Source organism: Natator depressus, chromosome 21, assembly GCF_965152275.1.
Source record: "Natator depressus isolate rNatDep1 chromosome 21, rNatDep2.hap1, whole genome shotgun sequence".
Taxonomy (NCBI): Eukaryota; Metazoa; Chordata; order Testudines; family Cheloniidae; genus Natator; species Natator depressus.
Window position 1 is genome coordinate 16,960,608 of NC_134254.1, and position 22,220 is coordinate 16,982,827.

General features: G+C 51.5%; 1 protein-coding gene across 1 annotated transcript in view; it reads left to right on the forward strand.

Annotated features, from left to right (window-relative positions):
- The window catches only part of CPNE5 (copine 5), a 200,023-nt gene that overhangs the window by 167,823 nt on the left and 9,980 nt on the right, over positions 1-22,220 (forward strand). The window contains exon 19 of the mRNA XM_074936000.1: positions 15,010-15,067. Coding sequence (XP_074792101.1) covers positions 15,010-15,067 — 58 coding nt within the window. The remainder of the gene's footprint in view (positions 1-15,009; positions 15,068-22,220) is intronic.

The following is a 22,220-nucleotide window of genomic DNA, read 5'->3' on the forward strand; positions in this document are numbered from 1 at the left end:
AGTGATGACAGCATGGTTGAGGTACGTACTCAGCAGCGAGTTGCTGTTGTTTTCGTGTTTATTATGGGATGGGTGGAAATCATGCAGATCAGCAGGGTTGATCTTTCCAGCTCTGTATACCGTATCCAAAGGATGGGATGGATACTCAGCTGGTGTAAATCAGCATATCTCCATTGATTTCAATGAAGCTATGCTGATGTACACCATCTGAGGTTCTAGCCCTGTATGCCGATGGGGTGGTGTAAGAACCAGAATCGAATCATGTAATAGCAAAGGGCGGTCCTTCAGCTACATACCCATTCAGTCAAAGAGCTCAGCTTGATCCCTCACAGGGCAAAGCAATCAGCAAGATGGCTCAGCTCCGGGCTTCTGCAATTATGACGTCTTTTTATATCTGTGGCTAGTTACTGCTCTCACTCCCGCCTGTGCTTTTCTGCACTGACGACGGCACTTAGATCTGAGCAGGCAAGGTGGATAGAGGCACATTTTGAAAAATTTGAGTCTATCATCTCCAGACTTGATGATGAGCAACAGAACCATGCGGGGCTTTGTCTCTACTTTACGGCCCATCCAAACTCAGACCTCCATGGCTCAGATAGAATGACATTGATGATGTCGGCATGCTGGAGATGTTGGAAGCTGAAGCCTAGGGATGTCAAAAGCAGATATCCTCGGGTTGGCTGTTGGGTGGAGCTGTAAACATTTTCACCTAATTCCTGTGATGTCCCTTCTTACTCGGTTTGGAATGTTTAAGGTCGATACATTTGCAACTCTGTTATTGCACCAGGCGTCACTTGGCTTCTTGCTTCAAGGCCAAGATGCAAAGTGAGCTTTCCACAAATCTTTGTCGGACAGTTTTTCCGCGTACTCCCTGCAGATGTGGAGCTGATTGCAATGTGCCGTGATCACGTCACTACGCGCAGGGCCAGCCTCAGGGGGTTGGAAAGCGAGATGCTTTTTTGGAGCCCACCTTAAATGTAACTGACTCACTTGACATAAAAGAGTGCGTGTGATAGGCAATGTGTGTGTGCGTGTGCATACCTGCGTGTGCATGCATGTGCACATGTTCATTTATTCTTAAGTCACCTCCGGCAATGGAGCACAGCCGCTTGTTCCATTGTGAATGACTTTGACGTGTGTCACATAAGCAGCTTGGATGGCCATTGCCTCTTTCTTGGTCATGTGTCCTCTGTCATGTTGCAAGTGTTCCCTGGGGTCCCTTCAGTTTGTCTTTGGTAATTTGGTGAACATGGCAGAAGACTGTTATTTCGCACCTCAGCTCGCCAGCTGGATCACAGAACTGTGCACTGCTTGGATCCCGGGCAGCTGAGTCGTTCGTCTGCTGATCAAGCCCACTGTGAGGCTTGCAGATCCAAAGACACCCCTCCCTTTGTGACTGTGATGGGAACTGGCATTCCTGGGCTGCGTTGATGAGACTGGGAAATTTTGGTGCAAAGCATGCTGCAAATTCTTCTTGACACGGAGCATATGTTCTGTTTGTGTCTCCTGATGAGCTGTCATCAGACACCACTTGTTGTTTTGGCCCTGTGATGAAGTCTTCACTCCATGTTTACTCTGTCTTCTAAGAACATTACTCAGCATAAGGGGTGATTAAGGACCGCAGGGTTTGGCTCAGATGTGCTGTGGCAACAAACAGAAGGGACCTGATGGGGTGCAATCCCATGTGACAGGGGCAGGTTGTCAGGGCTCAGCTGTTGATCCATCCTTTCAGCAGATGTTGGAACCTGGTCCGGCAATGACAGCTGAGTCCTGTGGCTTCATTGTGGCAGGTATGGGGTGCTCCCCCACTTTGGGCATAAGGGAGGCAGGACTGGCACTCTGGAAAGAGGGAACTTGGGACAAAGGTCCTCTGGGGAAACCCTACAAATAGCTCAGCTTGGAGGAAGAAGCCTAGGTTGAATGGGATGGTGTGATGACACTGCCTACAATGGCATGGAGCCAATCTGTGACTGCTAGCAGCAAATATCTCCAATGGCCAGAGATGGGACACTCAATGGGGAGGGCTCTGAGTTTACTACAGAGAATTCTTTCCCAGGTGTGTGGCTGGTGGCTCTTGTCCACATGCTCAGGGTTTAACTTTTCGCCATATTTGGGGTCAGGAAGGAATTTTCCCCCAGCTCAGATTGGCAGAGACCCTGGGGTTTTTTTGCCTTCCTCTGCAGCATGGGGCACAGGTCACTTGCAAGTTTAAACTAGTATCAATGGTGGATTCTCTGTAACTTGAAGTCTTTAAACCATGATTTGAGGACGTCAGTAACTCAGCCAGAGGTTTTGGGTCTGTTACAGGAGTGGGTGGGTGGGTGAGGTTCTTTGGCCTGTGACATGCAGGAGGTCAGACTAGATGATCACTATGTTTCCTTCTGACCTTAACGGCTCTCAGTCTGTGAGTTATCGTAGAATATCAGGGTTGGAAGGGACCTCAGGAGGTCATCTAGTCCAACCCCCTGCTCAAAGCAGGACCAATACCAACTAAATCATCCCAGCCAGGGCTTTGTCAAGCCTGACCTTAAAAACTTCCACCACCTCCCTAGGTAACGCATTCCAGTGCTTCACCACCCTCCTGGTGAAATAGTGTTTCCTAATATCCAACCTAGACCTCCCCCACTGCAACTTGAGACCATTACTCCTTGTTCTGTCATCTGGTACCACTGAGAACAGTCTAGATCCATCCTCTTTGGAACCCCCTTTCAGGTAGTTGAAAGCAGCTATCAAATCCCCCCTCATTCTTCTCTTCTGCAGACTAAACAATCCCAGTTTCCTCAGCCTCTCCTCATAAGTCATGTGTTCCAGTCCCCGAATCATTTTTGTTGCCCTCCGCTGGACTCTTTCCAATTTTTCCACATCCTTCTTGTAGTGTGGGGCCCAAAACTGGACACAGTACTCCAGAGGAGGCCTCACCAGTGTCGAATAGAGGGAAACGATCACGTCCCTCGATCTGCTGGCAATGCCCCTACTTATACAGCCCAAAATGCCATTGGCCTTCTTGGCAACAAGGGCACACTGTTGACTCTTATCCAGCTTCTCGTCCACTGTAACCCCTAGGTACTTTTCTGCAGAACTGCTGCCGAGCCATTCGGTCCCTAGTCTGTAGCGGTGCATTGGCTTCTTCCGTCCTAAGTGCAGGACTCTGCACTTGTCCTTGTTGAACCTCATCAGATTTCTTTTGGCCTAATCCTCCAATTTGTCTAGGGCCCTCTGTATCCTATCCCTACCCTCCAGCGTATCTACCTCTCCTCCCAGTTTAGTGTCATCTGCAAACTTGCTGAGGGTGCAATCCACACCATCCTCCAGATCATTTATGAAGATATTGAACAAAACGGGCCCCAGGACCGACCCTTGGGGCACTCCACTTGATACTGGCTGCCAACTAGACATGGAGCCATTGATCAAGCCATTGAGTTATGTGGTGGTGTTTGTTATTTTAGCTGCCAAGAAAAGCAGCACCCCAGGAAGAGGGGAGCGATTAGGCATTAACCCAGAGTGTGTGCGCACTCTGCCCCTTCACAGAGACATATGATCTCATGGCCCTTTTAGGAGCAAGTAACAAGTGGGAACGTGACAGTTTCCTATTTACTCAGAAGTTACACCCAGCGCTGACAGTAAACGCTGTTTAAGTGGAAACCTAACAAATTGCCTTATTGCGTCTAATAACTAGGGTCCCTGAGTTTGTTTTGCAGTTACTGTGGTAACAAGTGCGGTACAAATGCCTGGGCAGATTGCTAGGTAGATCAGCAGGCTGATCAATAGATAGAAAGGTAGCTAGGCTGGAACGATAAAATGATCGAATGATTGCTGGGTATAGATGGACAGAAAAGTACCTAGGATGGTAGGTGGATGGACACATTTTTTAGGTTCTTGCTCAAGTAATTCAGCTTCTGCCTGGAACAATAGGACTTTCGATTTGTTTGCTCATTTTGTAATCTGTCTGTTAAAGTCCCCAGGATGCAGCTGAGGTGCAGCGAACTCAATCCAGCCAGGAGATAGTTCATCTTGATTAAGTTGCTCATTTCATTATTTGAATTGCGAAGGGAAAATAAAAACCTCCCTCTCCCTCTGCATGGGCGGCTTTTCTGTCTTCCAACATTCACTCAGCCCTGCAAGTGCCTTCACTGTTGAGATATTATTTCACTAGCTGCAGGATTTGCAAACTGCAGGTTTCAATGTGCAGAACCTTTTTAGTTGATTAGTTTCCTTTTCCTCTTTGCTACCCCACCAGGTAATAAGTTCACCACACCGAGTCCTGGGCATCCATTGATCTCTGGCTCAGTGAGCATGCTCTGATCCAGCATTAACTACTTAGAATCCACGTGCTCAACAGCCACCTGGTTCCCCTCTCATGTACACTGGTGTCACCACTCTAACTCCACAGACTTCAGTGGCGTTACCCTGGATTGACGCTGGAGTGAGAGGAGAATCAGGCCCAATTGAGTGGCTCCTGATTTACCCTGGCATGAGAGAGAGAGGAATCAGGCCTAGTGGAGTTACTCCTTGATTACACCAAGGTGAGCGAGAGGAGAATTGGGCCCAGTGGCGCTTCGCCTCATTTACACCAGTGTGAATGAGAAGAGAATCAGGCCCACTGGAGTGACTCTGATTTACACCCAGGTCAGTGAGAGGGGAATCAGGCCCAATACAGCTACTCCTGATTTGCACCGGGGTGAAAGAGAGGGGAATCAGGACACACTGGTGGAGTGACTCTTGATTTACACTAGGGTGAATCATAAGGGGAATGGGGCCCCTTATGTTTAACAAAGCAATTGAAGGCCAGACCCTCAGCTTCCTTCCTCAACCCCCATGGAACCTCCTTTTAGTCTACATGGTCCCCCACTTAAGAACATAAGAACGGCCATACTGGGTCAGACCAAAGGTCCATCTAGCCCAGTGTCCTGTCTTCTGACAGTGGCCAATTCCAGGTGCCCCAGAGAGAATGAACAGAACAGGGAATCCTCAAGTGATCCATCCCGTCACCCATTCCCAGCTTCTGGCAAACAGAGGCTAGGGACACCATCCCTGCCCATCCAGGCTAACAGCCACTGATGGACCTATCCTCCATGAACTTATCTAGTTCTTTTTTGAACCCTGTTATAGTCTTGGCTTCAGAACATCCTCTGGCAAGGTTGACTGTGTGTTGTGTGAAGAAATACTTCCTTTTCTTTGTACATGCGATGCAATGTACGTGTTTTGTTTGTTTTAAACCTGCTGCCTATTCATTTCATTGGTGACCCCTAGTTCTTGTGTTCTGAGAAGGAGTAAATAACACTTCCCTAGTCACTTTCTCCACCCCAGTCATGATTTTATAGCCCTCTATCATAATCCCCCTTAGTCGTCTCTTTTCCAAGATGAAAAGTCCCAGTCTTATTCATCTCTCCTCATATGGAAGCTGTTCCATGCCCCTAATCATTTTTGTTGCCCTTTTTTGAACCTTTTCCAATTCCACTTGTGCTTGGTGTGGGGGCAGGTTTTGGCCCATTGTAGTGGGACAGGAAGGGGAGGGGGCAAAGAGAGGGAAAGACAAAATGGAAAAACAAATGAAAAGCAGGGTGCAGAGAGAGGTGAGAGAGAGAGCCAGAGGCACCCAAGGCTGCTAACCTGGGGCAGAGACCTGCAGAACAATGAACCTAGTGCTGCAAGGCAGGGGAGGGTGCGAGGCAGCCAAGAAGTGCAGTTACTCCAGGGACGGAAAGGGATGGGAGCAGGATTCAGAAATGAAAATGAGCCCAAGACTGAGCTGAGCAGCACTCAGGCAGACGCCAGCTCCTGTGCCCATCTCATCAGCTGATGCTCAGCAGAGAGGCTGGCCCAGCACGGGGCTCTGTCACTGAAATCGGCATCTGAGCTCACTGACTCCTCTGGAACAGGTGAGTGAGGAGAGAATCAGGCCCAGGGAAGTTACACCTGATTTACACCAGTGTGAGCCAGAGGGGAATCAGCAATTCCTGATTAAAGGCGTTATTTCATGTACAGGTGGCCTCCACCCATGAAGACTGGAGAGCTTATTCCACCCAAAGGCCTTTTCCAAAATGCTTGTCGTTGTCCTGTTCACACAGACCTCTGGCCAGAGCCGGTCTCTCCATGGGGGGAGGGATAGCTCAGTGGTTTGAGCATTGGCCTGCTAAACCCAGGGTTGTGAGTTCAATCCTTGAGGGGGCCATTTAGGGATCTGGGGCAAAAATTGGGGATTGGTCCTGCTTTGAGCAGGGGATTGGACTAGATGACCTCCTGAGGTCCCTTCCAACCCTGATATTCTATGATGGGGGCAGGTCCTGCTGCACTCTAGAATTAGGGATCTGTGTTTGCTTTAGTTTCCCTCTCTTCCCAGCTCACTAGAGAGGTGAGGGGAAATGTGTGTTGGATGGCTACGCATCCCTTGGTGGTGAGAAGAGAATGAAGAGATTCAAGGGTTATTTGTGTAATAATCATTTGCCCTTCCCATGTGCCCTCCAGCCAAAACACATTATAAAGGACACCGCTCTCTGGGGCTTAGTGTCAATGAGGATCAGGGCCTTACCCCTCTCGCTGCTCCCCTGTGGGAGGTCATTATTATTACCAGCCCCCATTATGCAGCTGGGGAAACTGAAGCATAGAGGAAGTGGCTCACCCAAAATCTCAGAGCATCAGGAATAGACCCCCAGATCTCCTGGCTCCCTGGGTCTTAACCCCATGAGCATCCTTCAGCCCCTAGCTAGCAGCTGTGCCGGGAGCTGTTATCAGTCCAGCACCATTCCCAGCAGGAAATTCACTTAAAAACAAGAAAGCAAAGTAGGGCAGCACAGGGTAAGTGCCAGGTGCCCAGCAGGCTCAGGGCTGGGCAGACACCCTTTCTTTTCTCTGACCCCTCGCTTTGGTGTGTGTGGGTCTGGATAGTGACCTGGGAGGGGAGCAAGAACCAGGGGCCTTCTGCCCACCTGGTGGCCAAGCTCTGGGGCTGGCCCTGGCTGGGAACCAGAGGAGAACTAATGGTGGTGAGAATTCCTCGGGAGGAAGAAGGCAAAGCGAGCACAAAGAGCAGCGAGCGATTTGCTCTGCTGAGCCCTGTGGGCGCTCGGGGACCTTGAGGGCAGCCTCTTAGCAAGCCTGCAGCTGACTGGGATGCTAGTCATTTTGCACTTCAGCAGGCCAGCGAGGCTCAGGGCAGAGAAGGTAACTAGCCATCACAGACTCCTAGGACTTGCCAGACAGGATTGACTCAAGGAGGCTGGCCTCCATCAGAGGACCATGGAACTTGCCAGATCAGATCAGACCACTGAACCCTTAAGCCTAGTATTCTGCCTCTAGTACTGAGAAAGGCAAACTCTCCTGCTGCTAGTCACCTGCCTATTGTGCAATGCTTGTACACATAGGGGTGGAGTTCCTTCCTGACCCCTACAGAATGTCAGGTGAGCCCTGAAGCATGAAATTCAGTTACCCCATTCTTATGATTAATGATCAAAATTATTTCACTGCTTTTTAAAATCCAGCCCTGCTGTGACTCTGCTCTCTGCTGTAGCCATGAACTGCACACAAGCTTACTGCTTGTAAGCTCAACCGTCATCAGTCTAATTCCTGCTCCCAATTAAACTGTTTCCTGCATGAATACTAGAGTGGCTGCTGTTGCATGAACTTCTCCTCTGCTGTTACGAGCCATTGATTATGTGGTATAGTTGATCGCAGCACCTCATCCAACACTCAGCACAGAATCCCATCAGCCTGTACTAGCTTGAGTCAATGCATTTCGTTAGCAGATGTAGAGAGAGCCTCATTGCTTATTTCGTGGCAGCCTTCTCCAGCTGACATCCTTCATAGGCATCTCGTATGGAACTCACTAACCCCTGCCCCTCCACTGCACCCTTCACGTAATGGGTATGTCCAGACATCCGCTTGTGATCGAAGCCTGGCTGAAAGGAAGACAAAAACAGGGCACGATTGTTCTGGACATGGGCTGGGAGAGGGATTGAGCACAGCTGATTAAAACACCGGTTGGGAGCTCAGTAACAGGGGAGGATGGCTTGGAGTTGCTGCCCCATTGCCCTTCGCTTTCGGGTAGATGCTGGTGACATGACTTTTTTAGATTTGTTGCAGGGGGGCTGCCAGGCCTCAAAGAAATTCTTTGATGGATGTTGTGAAGGCCAAGTCTATAAAAGGGTTCAAAAAAGAACTAGACAAGTTCATGGAGGATCCGTCCATCAATGGCTATTAGCCAGGATGGGCAGGGATGGTGTCTCTAGCCTCTGTTTGCCAGAAGCTGGGAATGGGCAACAGGGGATGGATCACTTGATATTTACCTGTTCTGTTCATTGCCTCTGGGGCACCTGGCTTTGGCCACTGTTGGCAGACAGGAAACTGGGCTAGATGGACCTTTGGTCTGACCCAATATGGCCATTCTTATGTTCTTATACTTCTTATGTTCACACAGCCAGTTCCTGCCCCTGAGCACGTCCCTGGGGCATCTTTAAGTGACACAAAGCCACCTTTCTGGATGCTCTGCCACCCCTTCCCAGCTCCGCCATGGGCTGCACAGCTAGGGAAAAGAATTTCCCATACTCAGAGATGCCCAGCTGGCTGAACAGCTGCTGTGGGGCCATAAGCAGCTGACATGGATTAGAGCAGATCTGAAACTGATCTAATTCATACTGGGAACTGGCCTGGTCCCCAGCCTGCTCCAAGTTCACAGAGACCTGAAGGTTCCTTCCCCACCCCAGGAGCAGCTCTAAAACAGTCCAGGGTCTGGGCCGTGCTTCACTAAACATACAGCTGCAGAGATGGACAGATATGAATGGACAGAGTAAGCCAGCCTAGTACGTACAGCTTAGAGAATCTCTTGGCCCAAAGGCAAGCTGCATCAAGAGACGAGTGAGGTGCCTCCGAAGGTCCTTTAATGCCAGGGAAAAGGCTAAGGTCTTTAGGGCCTGATCCTACAGTCACTGAGGTCTTTGGCAAAGCTCCCGTTGACTTTGATGGTGCAAAATTGGGGACTGACACAGAATCAAATTGGGGGGAACTCTAGACTCATTCCGTATGGCCAAAAGGTCAAGCCCATGGGCTGGGTCCAGTGGAGATGTGTTCTCATGAGTTCCCATGAGACCAAGGAGGAATGACACGGTCAGCTGAAATTCAAATGCAGCCTTTTGACCAACAAAACAGCTTCTACGAGACTAATAATAAAAGCCAGGGCAATATATCGTCAGGGAGCAGCGGGTGTAGATGGGTGCCCCCGTTACTGAGTTGGGTCTGGCATGGGATATATCAAGCTAGCAGCTGAGCTGGAGCCCGGTGGGAAGCGATCCCGCATGCCTTGATGCAGTCACAGTAGCCAGTGCACTCACTCCAGCAGGGATATTACTGCACCATGCAAGCTGGCAAGGCGAATAATCAAACGTGAAACAAACTGCCACACAGCCGTAACCTGGATTGCGGCTCTGACGATGAGCTACGGCTCCCATCCCGGCTCTCTTATTACAGAAACGCTCTGCTAATGGCTTAGTAGGCTCAGCCATTAATGAACCCTGCTCAGACGCAGCCACGGGGCTACTTAGATTGTCTCCAACAACTTCTAAGCCAGTTGCTAGCAACAACTGGCATAAATCAAACCCACTCCTTCTTCCACCCCCTCTTTCTCATTGACAAAACTAAGTTGGTCTCCCTGCTTCAGGCTCTAATCCCTATTTCAGAAGGAGCCAGAGTCAACAATGCAGCTTGGGCTGTGTTTTAGTAATTGCCAATCTCGGGCCCTGGCAGGCCATGCCAGGCAACGAATTCCAGAACTGATGGCCCCCACTGTGCCAATGTCTTGCCCCAGAATCCAGCCCCAGAGCTTCTCAGCAGAACAGAACTGCCCCAGGAAAGTGAGAGGGCATCTGTGAAGACAGCCACAGCCCAGTCCCTTGGGGCCAGGGAGGTGCCGATGGCTGGCAGCTGGAGTCACATGGGCACCTGGATTTGTGCAGGGCAGAGTAGGGGACCCAGGATTGCGTATTCACCTCGGTGCACTCCACTGAGCGGAGGATGAGCTGGTCCTGCACTACCTGCAGATGCTGGGCCCAGTCCTTGGGTCTGACGGAGCTGCAGGCTGCACAGGATGCTCGGTGGAAGGGCTGTACACCACCTCTGTGCCTTCTGATCCTGGGTCTGGTGGGGATCAGCTCAGTCCCCCGGTGCTGGTCTGGTTGGGCCAGTGGGCTGATGTACTATCAAAGGTCCAATGTTCTCCCTCACATACGTGTAAATCAGGAGTGGCTCTGGTGGAGTTACCCCAGTTTCACGCCACTGTAAGTGAGCCGAGTGTCAGGCTCCTGTTTGTATTACGAGTCAGAGGTGTTCCTGTTTGCAAGTCTTATCATCTGGCCTGACTGTGTTTTGGACGAGCAGCTTAAAGCTGCGCACCAGAGCTTTTGGAAGGGCCCCACTGTCAGGAAAGGGAGACAGTGTGGCTGAGTGGCTAGAGCTGGACTGGGACTCGAGTGACCTGGTTCTATTCTCAGCTCTGCCTCTGGCTTGCTGGTAAATCACATTGCCGCCCTGGATCTCAATTGCCCCAGCTGTAAAATGGGGATAATGATATTGACAGCCTGTGCCAAGCACTTTGAGATCCACTGATAAAAAGTGCTGGGGATTAGTAGCTGTAGCATTCAAAACTCCCGAACAGTTCAGGATTAGCTGACCATGAAGTCAAGTAGCTGTTCTGGGCCAGACTTTTCTGATTAGGAGGGTGGAGTTTGATGATGACATTGAACAAATGTTTTTTTCATGTCTAGAATTCATCTGAATTATTGGAGCCAGATAATAGGCAGAAGATAACACAACACCTTTGCCTAAAATAATTCACTCTGAGAGGCTTTTGCCCACGCACAGATTACTGCAATATATAATCATCACTTGATTAACTGTGGGTTAGCAGTCAGTGGCTCTCCCATACCCACTAATGCGATCCCACCTCACCGCTGGCTAATGGATCACGTTAGATTGCCTCTCTGAGCCTCGAGTTGAGCTGTCAGAGTCAGAGACAATGTCAGGCCAGCCACGCTCCATGATTAGATTCACTAGAAGCCAGGAGCTGAGCTACATTTCTGTCTGCTGTTGATTTGCATTTGAGTGCTTGTGAAAAGCAGAACCCGAGAGTCCCAGAGACGTGGGAATTGCAGGCAGATGCTGCCACAGTGAGTTCTGCCCATGGTGCTTGAGCCTCATACACAGCCCGCACCCTTGCTATAGATCTTGGGCTCCCCGTTTGCAGTGCTGCCAGTGGACCTCCATCCTGCCATGCAGCCCCCTCTGCTATTCCAGCCCTGAGCCCCACCAGGCTCTGCCAATATTAACTAGGGTTACCATATTTGAACATTCAAAAAAGAGGACACTCCATGGGGGGGGGGGATGTGTTTGCCTCCCCCCCGGCCCTGCCCCAACTCCACCCTTTCCCTGCCCCCATTCCAACCCCTTCCCCAAAGTCCCCTCCCCAACTCCACCCCCTCCCTGCCCCATTGGACCCCTTCCCCAACTCCCCCCCCGGCCCCGCCTCCTCCCCTGAGCGTGCCGAGTTCCCCCTCCTCCCTCCTTCCTCTCTCAGCCACGCGAAACAGCTGTTTCACAGCACAAGCGCTGGGAGCTGGGGGAAAAAGCAGGCACCCTCTTGAGTGATCAACATTCACTTTCTTTCTCGAATGATCAACATTCGCTCTCTTTCTTGAATGATCAACTCTTCTTTGGGGAAAAATAATAGTGGCAAAATCCCGGACGTTTTTAGATATTTAAAAATTCCTCCCAGACAGCGATTTAAGAACCAAAAAGCCGGACATGTCTGGGAAAATATGGATGTATGGTAACCTTAATATGAATGCCCTTCTTCCAGCTCTCCCAGTTACTAGGCCCGTTACTAGGGAGAGACACTCACTCATGTTAAATGCCTAGCTGCATGGTGATTATGTGCCGTGTGCAAATGAGGTTTAGCATTTGACCTTCCGTCTCCCACATCGCCATCTCTGGCATTCTTACACATGCTTGGAATGGCAGCGTGAGCTAGCGAGGCAATCTGACATGCTGATTGGCTAGTGGGGAAGTTACCTGATTTGTGAAGCTGCTGTAGGGAGCCTGAGTGGCTTATATTTAGAGTTCAGATCGGGGTTCCTGGGGTCTAGTCCCAGCTCTGGAAGGGATGGAGGCCCAGCTCCTCAAAGCAATTTAGGTTCCTAATTCCCACAGAAATCAAGGGGCCTCTGGGCCTGCATGCTAATGGCTCAGAGGGAATGAGGGTCAGGGCTATTCATGTCTGTTCCCTGATTCAGAGGGGAGTATGGACCAATGAAGCTGGGGAGCTAGGACTCCTGGGTTCCATTCTTAGTCCTGGGAAGAAAAAAAGTTTTCTATCTCTTGGCCAGATTCTGATCTGTGACAGTACTTTGCTTCTCACCCCATGCCAACTTCACTTCCTGACCAGCCTCCCTTACTTACGGTCTTGTTGACCCAGCTTTATAATGCGCTTTGAGATCCTCGGGGAGCTTAATGTTACGAATTGCTGTTAGCTCTTATAAAATCCCACGTCCTGGTGTGTGACCAGAAATCAGCTCAGACAAAGAGCTCTGATTATTAAAGCTCCTGTGTTTAATAGCAAACACAATCCGTGATTGCTGGAAGGGAAGAAAAAGGAGGGGATAATTGGATGATAAAGCAGCGAGTGAGGTAGCTAAGAAATGGAGGTCCTGAAGGAATTGGAGAGACAGCATGGAAATCACACGGTGTCAATACGATTTTCTGCTGTCATAACCAATTACATGACAGGCAACTCATTAGCAAGGAGACAGTGCAGCTCTCCTGGATTCAGGGAGTGAGCAGGAGAAAGCTTGTTAATATGCAAATGAAAGGAGCTTGACCTAATAAAGGGAAAACAGAAGAGGAGACGCTATCTGTGTTGCCTTGCCCTGCGGTAGCTGCAGTCACTTTCAGAGCTAATCGTGATGGGCAAATTCTTGTAAATAAAATGGATTGCCCGTTACTAAACTTGCTCATTATTGTGGAAGGAAATGAGTTAACCCCGGCATGGAGAGAGGGGGAGGACTAGCTCCTCAGTGGGTGTAAATCAGCATAGCTCCACTGGAGCTGAGAATCTGGGCCTGGATTTCCCAATTCTGAGCTTAGAAGCCCTGTATAACAATGTGACCAAATTCAGTTCCACTGTTGGTAAACGCATGTGGATTTAGCCTTGAGTGTTACATGCATGTAATATCTTTCATCCCACATGATATCAGAGCACCTACCAAGCTATATACACGCAGCACCCCTGAAATGCAGCTTTCTCTGGGGTGGAGGATGAGCACCAACTGACACACTGCACCACAGTAGGGAGGAAGGGAAATTTTGGCCAAGGACAAGGAGTGTATCATGCAGACGGGACAGGACCTGGTGGGATGAGACAGTTTTGTTACGACGCTGCATTGAGGTTGCCTGAAATAAATTCAAGGCTCTTTAACTGCCCTGCAAGGTTGAAGTGTTAGGAAATTGCTTTTCATGGCAACTGGCCTCGAATTAAAAAAGATAATGGCCAGGGCAGTGCAAATCTCAACCATGGGCAAGCCAAGTTAGAGCACTGTATCAGCACAGCACCACTTGAGCCTAGTCTCAGCACGTGAGCGCCTCAGGGCAAGTCTACGCTACAAAGTCAACCTAAGTTATGTCGAGGTGCAGCCACTGTAGTAATTAAATTGCTTTTGTATGTCTGCCCTACGCTCCTTGTGTCGGCGGTGTGTGTCCTCACCGATTGCCCTGTCCGCGTCTACACTGACTGCAGCGCCCTCCCGACACCGCCCCACGCGCTCTCACGGAGCTGGGGTTAGTACGTCGGCATAGCGGGCAAGTGACACTGTGGTGTAGATGCTGACAGGGAGCTCTGTAGTGGAGACCAGGGCTCAGCGTCCAGTCCCTGTGCGCAAATGGAATCGGTGCGTTCCTGGCCCACAGGCAAGCCGTGGAGCCACAGTGACACCTAGTGAGACTGTTGAGTGAGGGTGAAGAGGAGACGGAGAGCACGCCTGCGTCTGTTTTCCTTCAAATCAGTGTGAATCAGGAGCTGCAACTCCACTGTTCCTGAGTCTCCTCAGTCACATCATTGCAAACCAGGAGTAACCCCTCTGATCCTGACTCCCCTCTCATTCACGCAGGTGTAAATCAGGAGTGACAGTGTAAATCAGGAGTAACCCCATTGATCCCAATTCCCCTCTCATTCACACTGGATAAAGCAGGAGCACTGGTGTAAAACAGGATTAACCCCACTGAGCACAATTTGTCCTCTCATTCATGCAGGTGTAAATCAGTAGTAACCCCACTGATCCCAATTCTCCTCTCATTCACGCAGGGTAAATCAGCATCGCTGTTAACTCCAGGGGAGTTTTGCCTCTTCACAGCTCAGCATCTGGCCTCTAGCCATAAAAGTGTCTGGAATTAGTCAGCCTGCCTCCAGCCTTCATTGGGGCAGCCGTGTGATACTTGCAGCCACCTGTCAGTGGCTATTCGTTTCCCAGGGCAAACACAAGCAAGCGGGACCCTGGCAGCTGGGGGCTGGTTACTTATTAATCTGAAAAGCCCCTTCAAGGCCCTGCGCTATCCAGTGACGGCACAGCATGCCCACGCCCTGGCAGCCTGGTTTCCCCTGGCTGAATCGATGGCATTAGCACTGCTGGCTGTAGCTATGTGCGTGACGTCCAGAGGCCTCCCTAACACACTGGGGCTGCGTGTGTGGAGACGTGGACAGACCCTGAGGAAACTCATGTTTGCATGGAAAGAACTCATACTGGGGTATCCCCAGGCCTCTGTGGGGCAGGGTGGAGAGCTGCTTGGGCCGAGACGGGACACAGCTCAAGAAGGGCTCAGAGCTCAGAGTCACCCAGGCCATTGGGGCTGACAGTGGTTTTCGCTTTGTGCCATAAACTCTTGTTTTTTCTTTCCTTCCTCCCTGTCTTCCAATTCCCTTGTCCCGCAACCTCTGCCCCTTCCCGCCTCCCCCCTGCTTTTGTTCCTCTGCCACAGGCCGCCAAGCTGCCAATGTCCATCATCATCGTGGGAGTTGGGCAGGCCGAATTTGACGGTAAGGCCCCTACCCTCCTCTCTCTGCCTTTGCTTAAACCAGCGGGTGCTCATCCAGGTGTGGCAGGATGGCCGTGTGCATCGGGTCTCAGCCTGGCCACAGGCACCCAGGGGCAAGTCACTTCCGGCCAGATCCCCAAGGGAGAGCCTAGCTTCTTGGCACCCAGCTACCCCGCAACCCCCCTGACCCCGAGCCAGGCGCCCAGGCTCCCCAATGCATTGTAGGGGTATTCGGCAGCTCAGAAGGGCATTCACAGAGGACAGACTCTGAGCAAGGAGCCACCTACACCAGCTTGTAGGAGATGCTCAGGAGAGGGGCCAGCCCAAGCCCTGCCCCTCTTAGGTAGTGAGAGCCATCTCCGCTCAGGATTCCCAGCCTGGAACCCGCTCCTGCAGTTAGATGCCAGGTCAGCTCCTGCTCCTGCCAATAGCCCAGGGTGCCCACCTGGCACACGGGAGACCTGCCCTCAAAGCCCTGCTGTGGAGCACAGCTTTGATCTCAGGTCTCCTCCCTCCCAGGGGGCCCCTGACCACATGATTAGGGGTTTTCTGGGTGTATCTCGCTCCATCTCACCTGCTGGAGCCGTTCCACTGGGCCAGTAATGCAATATTCATGGAGCAAGAGACAGACTGTGTAGCCCAGTGGGTAGGGCATTCCTGGGCTCAAGGCCCTGTTCCAATCAGTCAGGGGTGTGTGAAAGCAGGTCTCCCTCGCTCCAGGACAGCACTTTAGCCATGGGCCATGGGCCATACACACTCTTTCTCTCTTCTGAACCTGCCTGCTCCCTGTTGTCTTTTGGGACAGGGGAATCGGTAGGCATGCTCTGAGCACACCTATTGGACCGGCCCGTGGGCAAGATGGGTGGGACGACGCTTAATTTGAGCATCCTGCCGGGACTTAGGTGTGAGCGTGGCGCCAAGCAGCTCAGTGGGGTCAGGACTTTGTGCCTGCTGCCTGGCAGGAACATAGGCCCCTACGAGGTGTACCAGCAGAAATGAAGGTGTGGCCAGGGGAGCAGGGGTTTGAGGAGCTCAGTGATGTCTAGGGTTGCCACCCGGCCGGTGTTCACCCAGACAGGCCAGGTTTCAGCTTGTGTGTCCGGGTACCACTGGAAAAGCCCGGACGTCTGTTGTTTTTCAATCTGGGAGGAAGCGGTGCAGCAGGGGCGGGGCCTCGAGGGAAAGAGGCAGAGCAGGGGCAAGGCCTTGACATCTACATGTTGGAAAGTACCTAAAGGGGCAGTTAGGCACCAAAGTCCCTTTGTAGACCTAGCACCTCCTCTGCGAGTGCCTCAGTCCCCGGGGACAGAGCTTTCCTACCTCCCAAAGGTGTGGTGATACTGAATTCGTTAGCGACTGACTGTGATGCCATGGTAATACTGGGCGTGCACGCAGATCGACCTCACAACCTGAGGATAAGCTAGGCCAGAGCCTCAGCTGGTGCGGTTTGTGCAGCCCGTCGATTGCAGGGTCGCTGGGCTGACTCCAGGTGCCCTACCCCATTTGTCAGAGGGGTTTTCTTTCAAACCCATCAGCTTGTAGCTTCAAGGTTCCCAGTATAAAATATCTGAGAGTTTGTCAGGCCAGGAGCCTCCTCCCTCTCTCTGTCTTTCTTGATACAAAATCCTCATTTAGCGATCTCCCTCCGCTCTGTGTGCGCAGCCTGCAGGCCCCCTCCCCCGGGGTGAAGGAAGAATTCCCTATTTTGGAGCAGATGCACCAGGGCCTTGCAAAGGGGCTAGCAAAGAACTGGAGAGGTGAACAGATGGCCAAAGGCTAACCCTGCAGGGAGTCCCCCATCAGGCGGCAGCTGGTGCTTAGGCACTCTGTGTTAACACAGCAACCCCTTGCAACAATTAGATAAGAGCTAAATGAGGCTCACTAGAGGGAGTCACTAGGTCTAGAGAGCAGCATCTGTCTGTGTACACTAGCTGCCCAGGGGAGGAGAGCAGGAGGAGGGTGAAAAGCAAAAAGCCAAGCCGACTGCCCAGGCTCAGAATGCTGCAGGGAATGGGCCGCCCCGGCTGGACAAGTTCTGCACTTGACAACATTCCCTTACGTGCACTCAAGGAATCCCCCCTGCTTTGGCTAGGACGCCACCCCAGGAGCTGAGCATGGGGTGTCCCAGTGCTACATCATGCCAGGCTGGCCTGTGGGGCTTGCACGAGGGTGCTGAACCCTTCGTAGGTGTGATAACGATCAGCGTCCCCGCCGCAAAGCACAGCCCCCTGCTGGCGCCACTCTGTGCCTGCCAATGCTGCCCCCTGCCCCCCCAAACTGGGCCCGTGTTATAAAGATGGGGGGCTATGACTGTCTGCCTCCCCGGTCCTAGCACCGATGCATGTGCAGTGGGTCTGAAAGGACTGAGCAACGGTCTGCTAAGGCAAGATGTCAGGAAAACCTCCCCGCAGTGGGAGCCAGCAGGCTGGGGAGCAGTCTGCCCCTTGCTCGGCACATTGAAAAGCAACCTGAAAAGGGGGGTTTGTTGACATTGGGCTTGCACCTCCCTTTGCTCCTTTAGGCTGAATAACCAAGTTGTGCCTTTTGTTACTGATTGTTTCTTTACTGTTCAAACACCAGGATTCCTAGGTGAGCTTAATAATAATTCTTGTCAGCCCTGGTTGTGCTGGAGGAGTTCTGGTTGGCTCAGGCATGTTTATGGTGAGGAGAGAGAGGGAATGAGGGGGCAGCGTGTAGGGGTCTTGCAGCCATTGGCCCTCTCCTCTGCATTTTAACACGGGCAATTGTGAGGGCTCAGCTGAGCAGGGATAGGCCAGCAGGGGGCAGTGTGGTAATGCTGGGGCTGGTCTGTTTCCCAGACTAGAAGTGGTGGGGGCCAGGAGGGGCTGATTCCCTGGCGGCTGGGAGAGGGCTGGGGGGAAAGGCAGGGTGTGTGAGGCTCTGGGAGGAGTGCAGCATTGAAGGCAGATGGCAGGGAGCACACTGGACTTGCCCTGGGCTAGGGCCCATAGCGCCTTAGTGCCTATGGTGCTGGTTTGCATTGTGGTACCCCTGGCTTGCTACCAGAGAGAGTTTTAAGACCAAGGCTAATCCCAGTGCACGGCAGGGACCCAACCAGGGAGTAGCGATCACATTGTCCAGTGACATCGCTTTCCCCAAACACATTAGCTGGAATGTTTCCCCACAGGACCTGAAAGGCCAGCGTGTGGTCAGGGAACAAGTCACAGAGGCAGTTAGAATTCAGCACTTGTTCATTTAAAAATGTTAAATTATTTCCCTTCAGTCCTCCCCCCGCCTTTTGCCTACCCAAGAAACCAAATAGCCTGCCTGTTTGTCCCCTACACACACACACACACACACACAAATTCCCAACTGCTCACTTGCACGCTTACCCAGCTGGTAGCATGCGGGGGCTGGCTCACCTTAAGTAGCTGAAGGGGGTGGGCAGGATCGAGTCTCCCAGCTGATCCTCCTCCAGGTCAGAAGCGGTTGGGGATGGTGACAGCAGTTACTTTTCCTCCTCTGCTGGGTCACCAGCTGCTAGCAGGATTGTATAACACTCACTTATAGAATCATGGGGATTTATTGGGACATTACAAGTATCAACTCCATTCCATACAGGCAGGTCTGAGCTTCCTGCTGAACCCCCAGGTCAGATCAACACAATAATGTACATAACAACAACTTAACACGAAGCTAAAGATACACCACCATCTCTTGATGGAGGTGCTGTCTGCAGTGATCATTCCAATGTTTCCCTTTAGTTAAAGAACTTAAAAAAGTATCTCCTAGGAATGCAGGTCGTCTGCTTTGCTCCAGTCCTATATTCAGTCATGGAGACGTCACCCATGGCTGGATCTAGAATATCAGCAAGTGCAGGGTTCATGTCCTCTAGGTCAGGCCTATCCATTGTGGACAGACTGTCTGTTGGAGACTGTAGTATGTTGAGGTTCCAAGGGCACCTGGCAATTCCTCCTCCACAACCAGTCTCCCGTTACCAGCCACAGGTACCTGCTGGGGTACCTCCAAATCTGAGATGGTGGTGGAACGTCCTCAGTGTTTGCTTTCCCCTTTCTTTCAGTGAATCCATGCACCAGTTCTCCATGCACTAAAAGGAGTGAGCTCTTGCTTTTTGTATCAGCAAGGATAAGTTGTTTAGTTTTTACCTACCATGAAAGGTCCCCTCCAAAAAGGAGTAAGTTAGGGATTTTTTCCAGGCCGCTTTTTCCAGCTGCATAGTCACACTTTCTCTCCTTCCTGGATGGCACGTAATGCTCCTTTTTCCTGACATCTTCTGCCTTCTGGCTCATCTGTTCCTCCACCTTTTGGGTTGCTGTCCTCAGGCAGGTAGGGTCTTGTCGGTTCTTGCTGCCTGAACATCACATCACAGGGAAGCCTGGATTTTGAGGAGTCCAGCAATAATCTCGTAAGGAGAGCCATGGGTAGTTGAGTGCTAGCTGGTGTTCTATGCAAAGATGACAAACGGTGACTTTGTACCCTATTCTCGCTGGTCTCCACTGACTAAGACTCTAAGCGTATAGCCAATGGTGCAGTTCACTTTCTCCACTCCCCCATTACTCATCGGGTGCGTGGCACTGGGCCTCACCTTGGTTAGGTGGAGTTGTCAGCAAACCCCATGTAACGGCCGTGATTCAGAGTCCTTCCCTTGATCACTGCAGACGCAGCTTGGTGGGCTGAAATGCAACATTAGGTGTTTCATCAATGCAGCCATAACTGTCAGAGTCCTTTCATCCTCCACTGATTGCACCACCCCATACTGTGAAAAGTGTCATATGTTGCCAGCAAATCCCGATTTCCAGCTGGGGTTTCTCGCAGAGAGCCTTTCAAGTCAATTTGTCTGCGCTCCCAAGGGCATACTAGCTTGGAGCATTTCCTATAAGGGAGTTCTGCCTCTTCTTGCTTGACAGGTAAGACAGGAAGGTATCTGGTCCTTAACATCAGCAGCCATACTCAGCCAACGAAATCTATCGGATCCCTGGCTCAGTGTCTTTCCGTACCCGAGGTGGCCTGCTGCTTCATTAGCTTGAAGACACTCCAGTACTGTTCTCTGTCAGCTTGCTGGCAAGATGGTCCTGTTGCCTTCATTCGCCAGCCAGTCACTCCTGAGCTGCATTGACTCTTCCCAGTCTGGGTCTCCTGCATGGGTCTGCTGGCACAGCAAATGTACCTAAGGGTCTTTATGCTGCTCTTGCCAGATGTCCTCGCAAGGCCAGACTGAGCCTGTTCTCACTGCCCTCGCCTGCCTGGAGGTATCTGCAGCCACATTTTGCTTTCCAGGTTCATGGTGAACGTATCTCTGAACAGTTTGTAAATCCTTCTCCATGGGCGTCCCCCTGGGCAGGGCTTTGTAAGGAGCCACTGCAGGGCACTGGGGTGTGTGTACACTGTGAATCCTGGACCTAGCAGACAGGGATGATGGGCCTAGGGGGCCGCCACAATAGCCAAATGCTCCTGTTGGGCAGCCGAACAGTTGGTTACTCTCTCATTTAATTTATCACCTCAAAAAGCCACTGGGGTTGCACCTACCGAGCTCATCAATTTGTTCAAGCGCAAACCCGGCAGCAGCCTTTGAGGCATCTTGGGGTATCGCGACCAGATGGGATGGACCCAGGAATTCAAGCCCAGCAGAGTTCGGAGTCCTTCCTCCGGAGTCCAAGCGTTTTTGGGTGTCACTCTGTCCAGACAAAGTTACTCTTGGTTACCTGGCAGTGGGGTGCTGCCTGATCTGCTACATTCCTTACAAAGCTCCTTTAGCAGTGCAGAGGCCAACACACCGCTGGGCCTCCTCCAGGTCTGTGGGAACCTTTATCACGTTCCGTTCCTGCGGGAGGGGCCCCAGCCCGGCCTCACTGACTGTACGTCCTAGGAAGGTGATGCCACCCCTCAAAACTGACCTTCATTTCCTGCAGGTTTAAACCCTGCCTCCATAACAAGCTCTAGAGTCCTACCAGGTGTTCCTCCCGCGTTGTGTGAGAGCACGTCAAATCATCTAAGTATGTGAGGCTGTTTTCAGACCCCTGACTGCCCCCTGCAACGTCCCTGGGGCATGCGTGAGTCCGAAAGGTTGTCTGCAGAACAGAACCAGTCCATAGGGGGTCACCAGGCAGCTTTCTTTTGGTTCTTAGGTGCCCCTTTCATCCGATAACCTCCAGATACCAAGTCCAAATGACTGACAGATTTTGTTCCTGGCATGTTGTCCAGTGTGTCTGCTGTGCGGAAAGGGGTTGCTGCCTTGCACTGTCTGTGAATTAAATCTCCCTGTAGTGAGTGCAGAGCCACAAGTTTCCATTGGGCTTTATCACAGTTACAACTGGAGCTGCCCAGATGATGAAGATTGCTGTCAGGCCATCCTCCAGCATGTGATTTCGCTTCTCTTTCACTGCGACCTGACGCTCCAGGGAATCCCAGGTGGGGGCTGGCTCGCGGGAACACTCCCTGGCTTACGCAATCGACTGTTGTACCCAATCATATCTCCCGAGCACTCCTTTAGTCCTGGAGAACACACTAGCACTTTTGTCCATCACCTTCTATGGCTGTCTGTCAAGTCAACCCCGAGCTCTTTTATTGACCAGGCTGCTTCCCAGCTTTTGAACTCTGCCCTTGTGAGGGGCTTTGAGACATCAGCTACACTGGACACTGACCCCCGCGTCTGATAATTCACAGGTGCATCTCCAGGTCAGTCACATGAATTGCTCTTACCCAAACTCCGCTTTAGTCCAGCTCAAACCAGAGTTCAGCTGCACAGCCATCCTGACTGGATCTCGGTAGCTTCAAACACTCCCACAGGGTCACTGCACCTGTCCTTTATCCTTAGGGGCATTACTGCAGGATGACCTGGCTTCACCATCACTTTATTCTGAGCCACCCAGGAGCCGTTCCTCTCCCTCCCCCTGTAGCTGTGTTAAAGGAACCTCAAAGGCATCAGGAGTTGCTCTCCCGTGTCCAGATTTCCTCCTGCCCACATCCAGGAGGGCAACCTAAATAATATCCAGGGCCAAGTGTATTCTGTTAACACACCAGGAGTTCTTGTCCTTGGAAGAATCCACTCCCAGCCCCACAGTACTAGAAATACTGGTCACACAAGAAAAGTCCATGTTGTATGCAGAGACCCCTGGTTCAGAGGGCGTTGGATTTCTCCTGTTGTCTGCAGTGGCTGATGATTAATAGTTCCC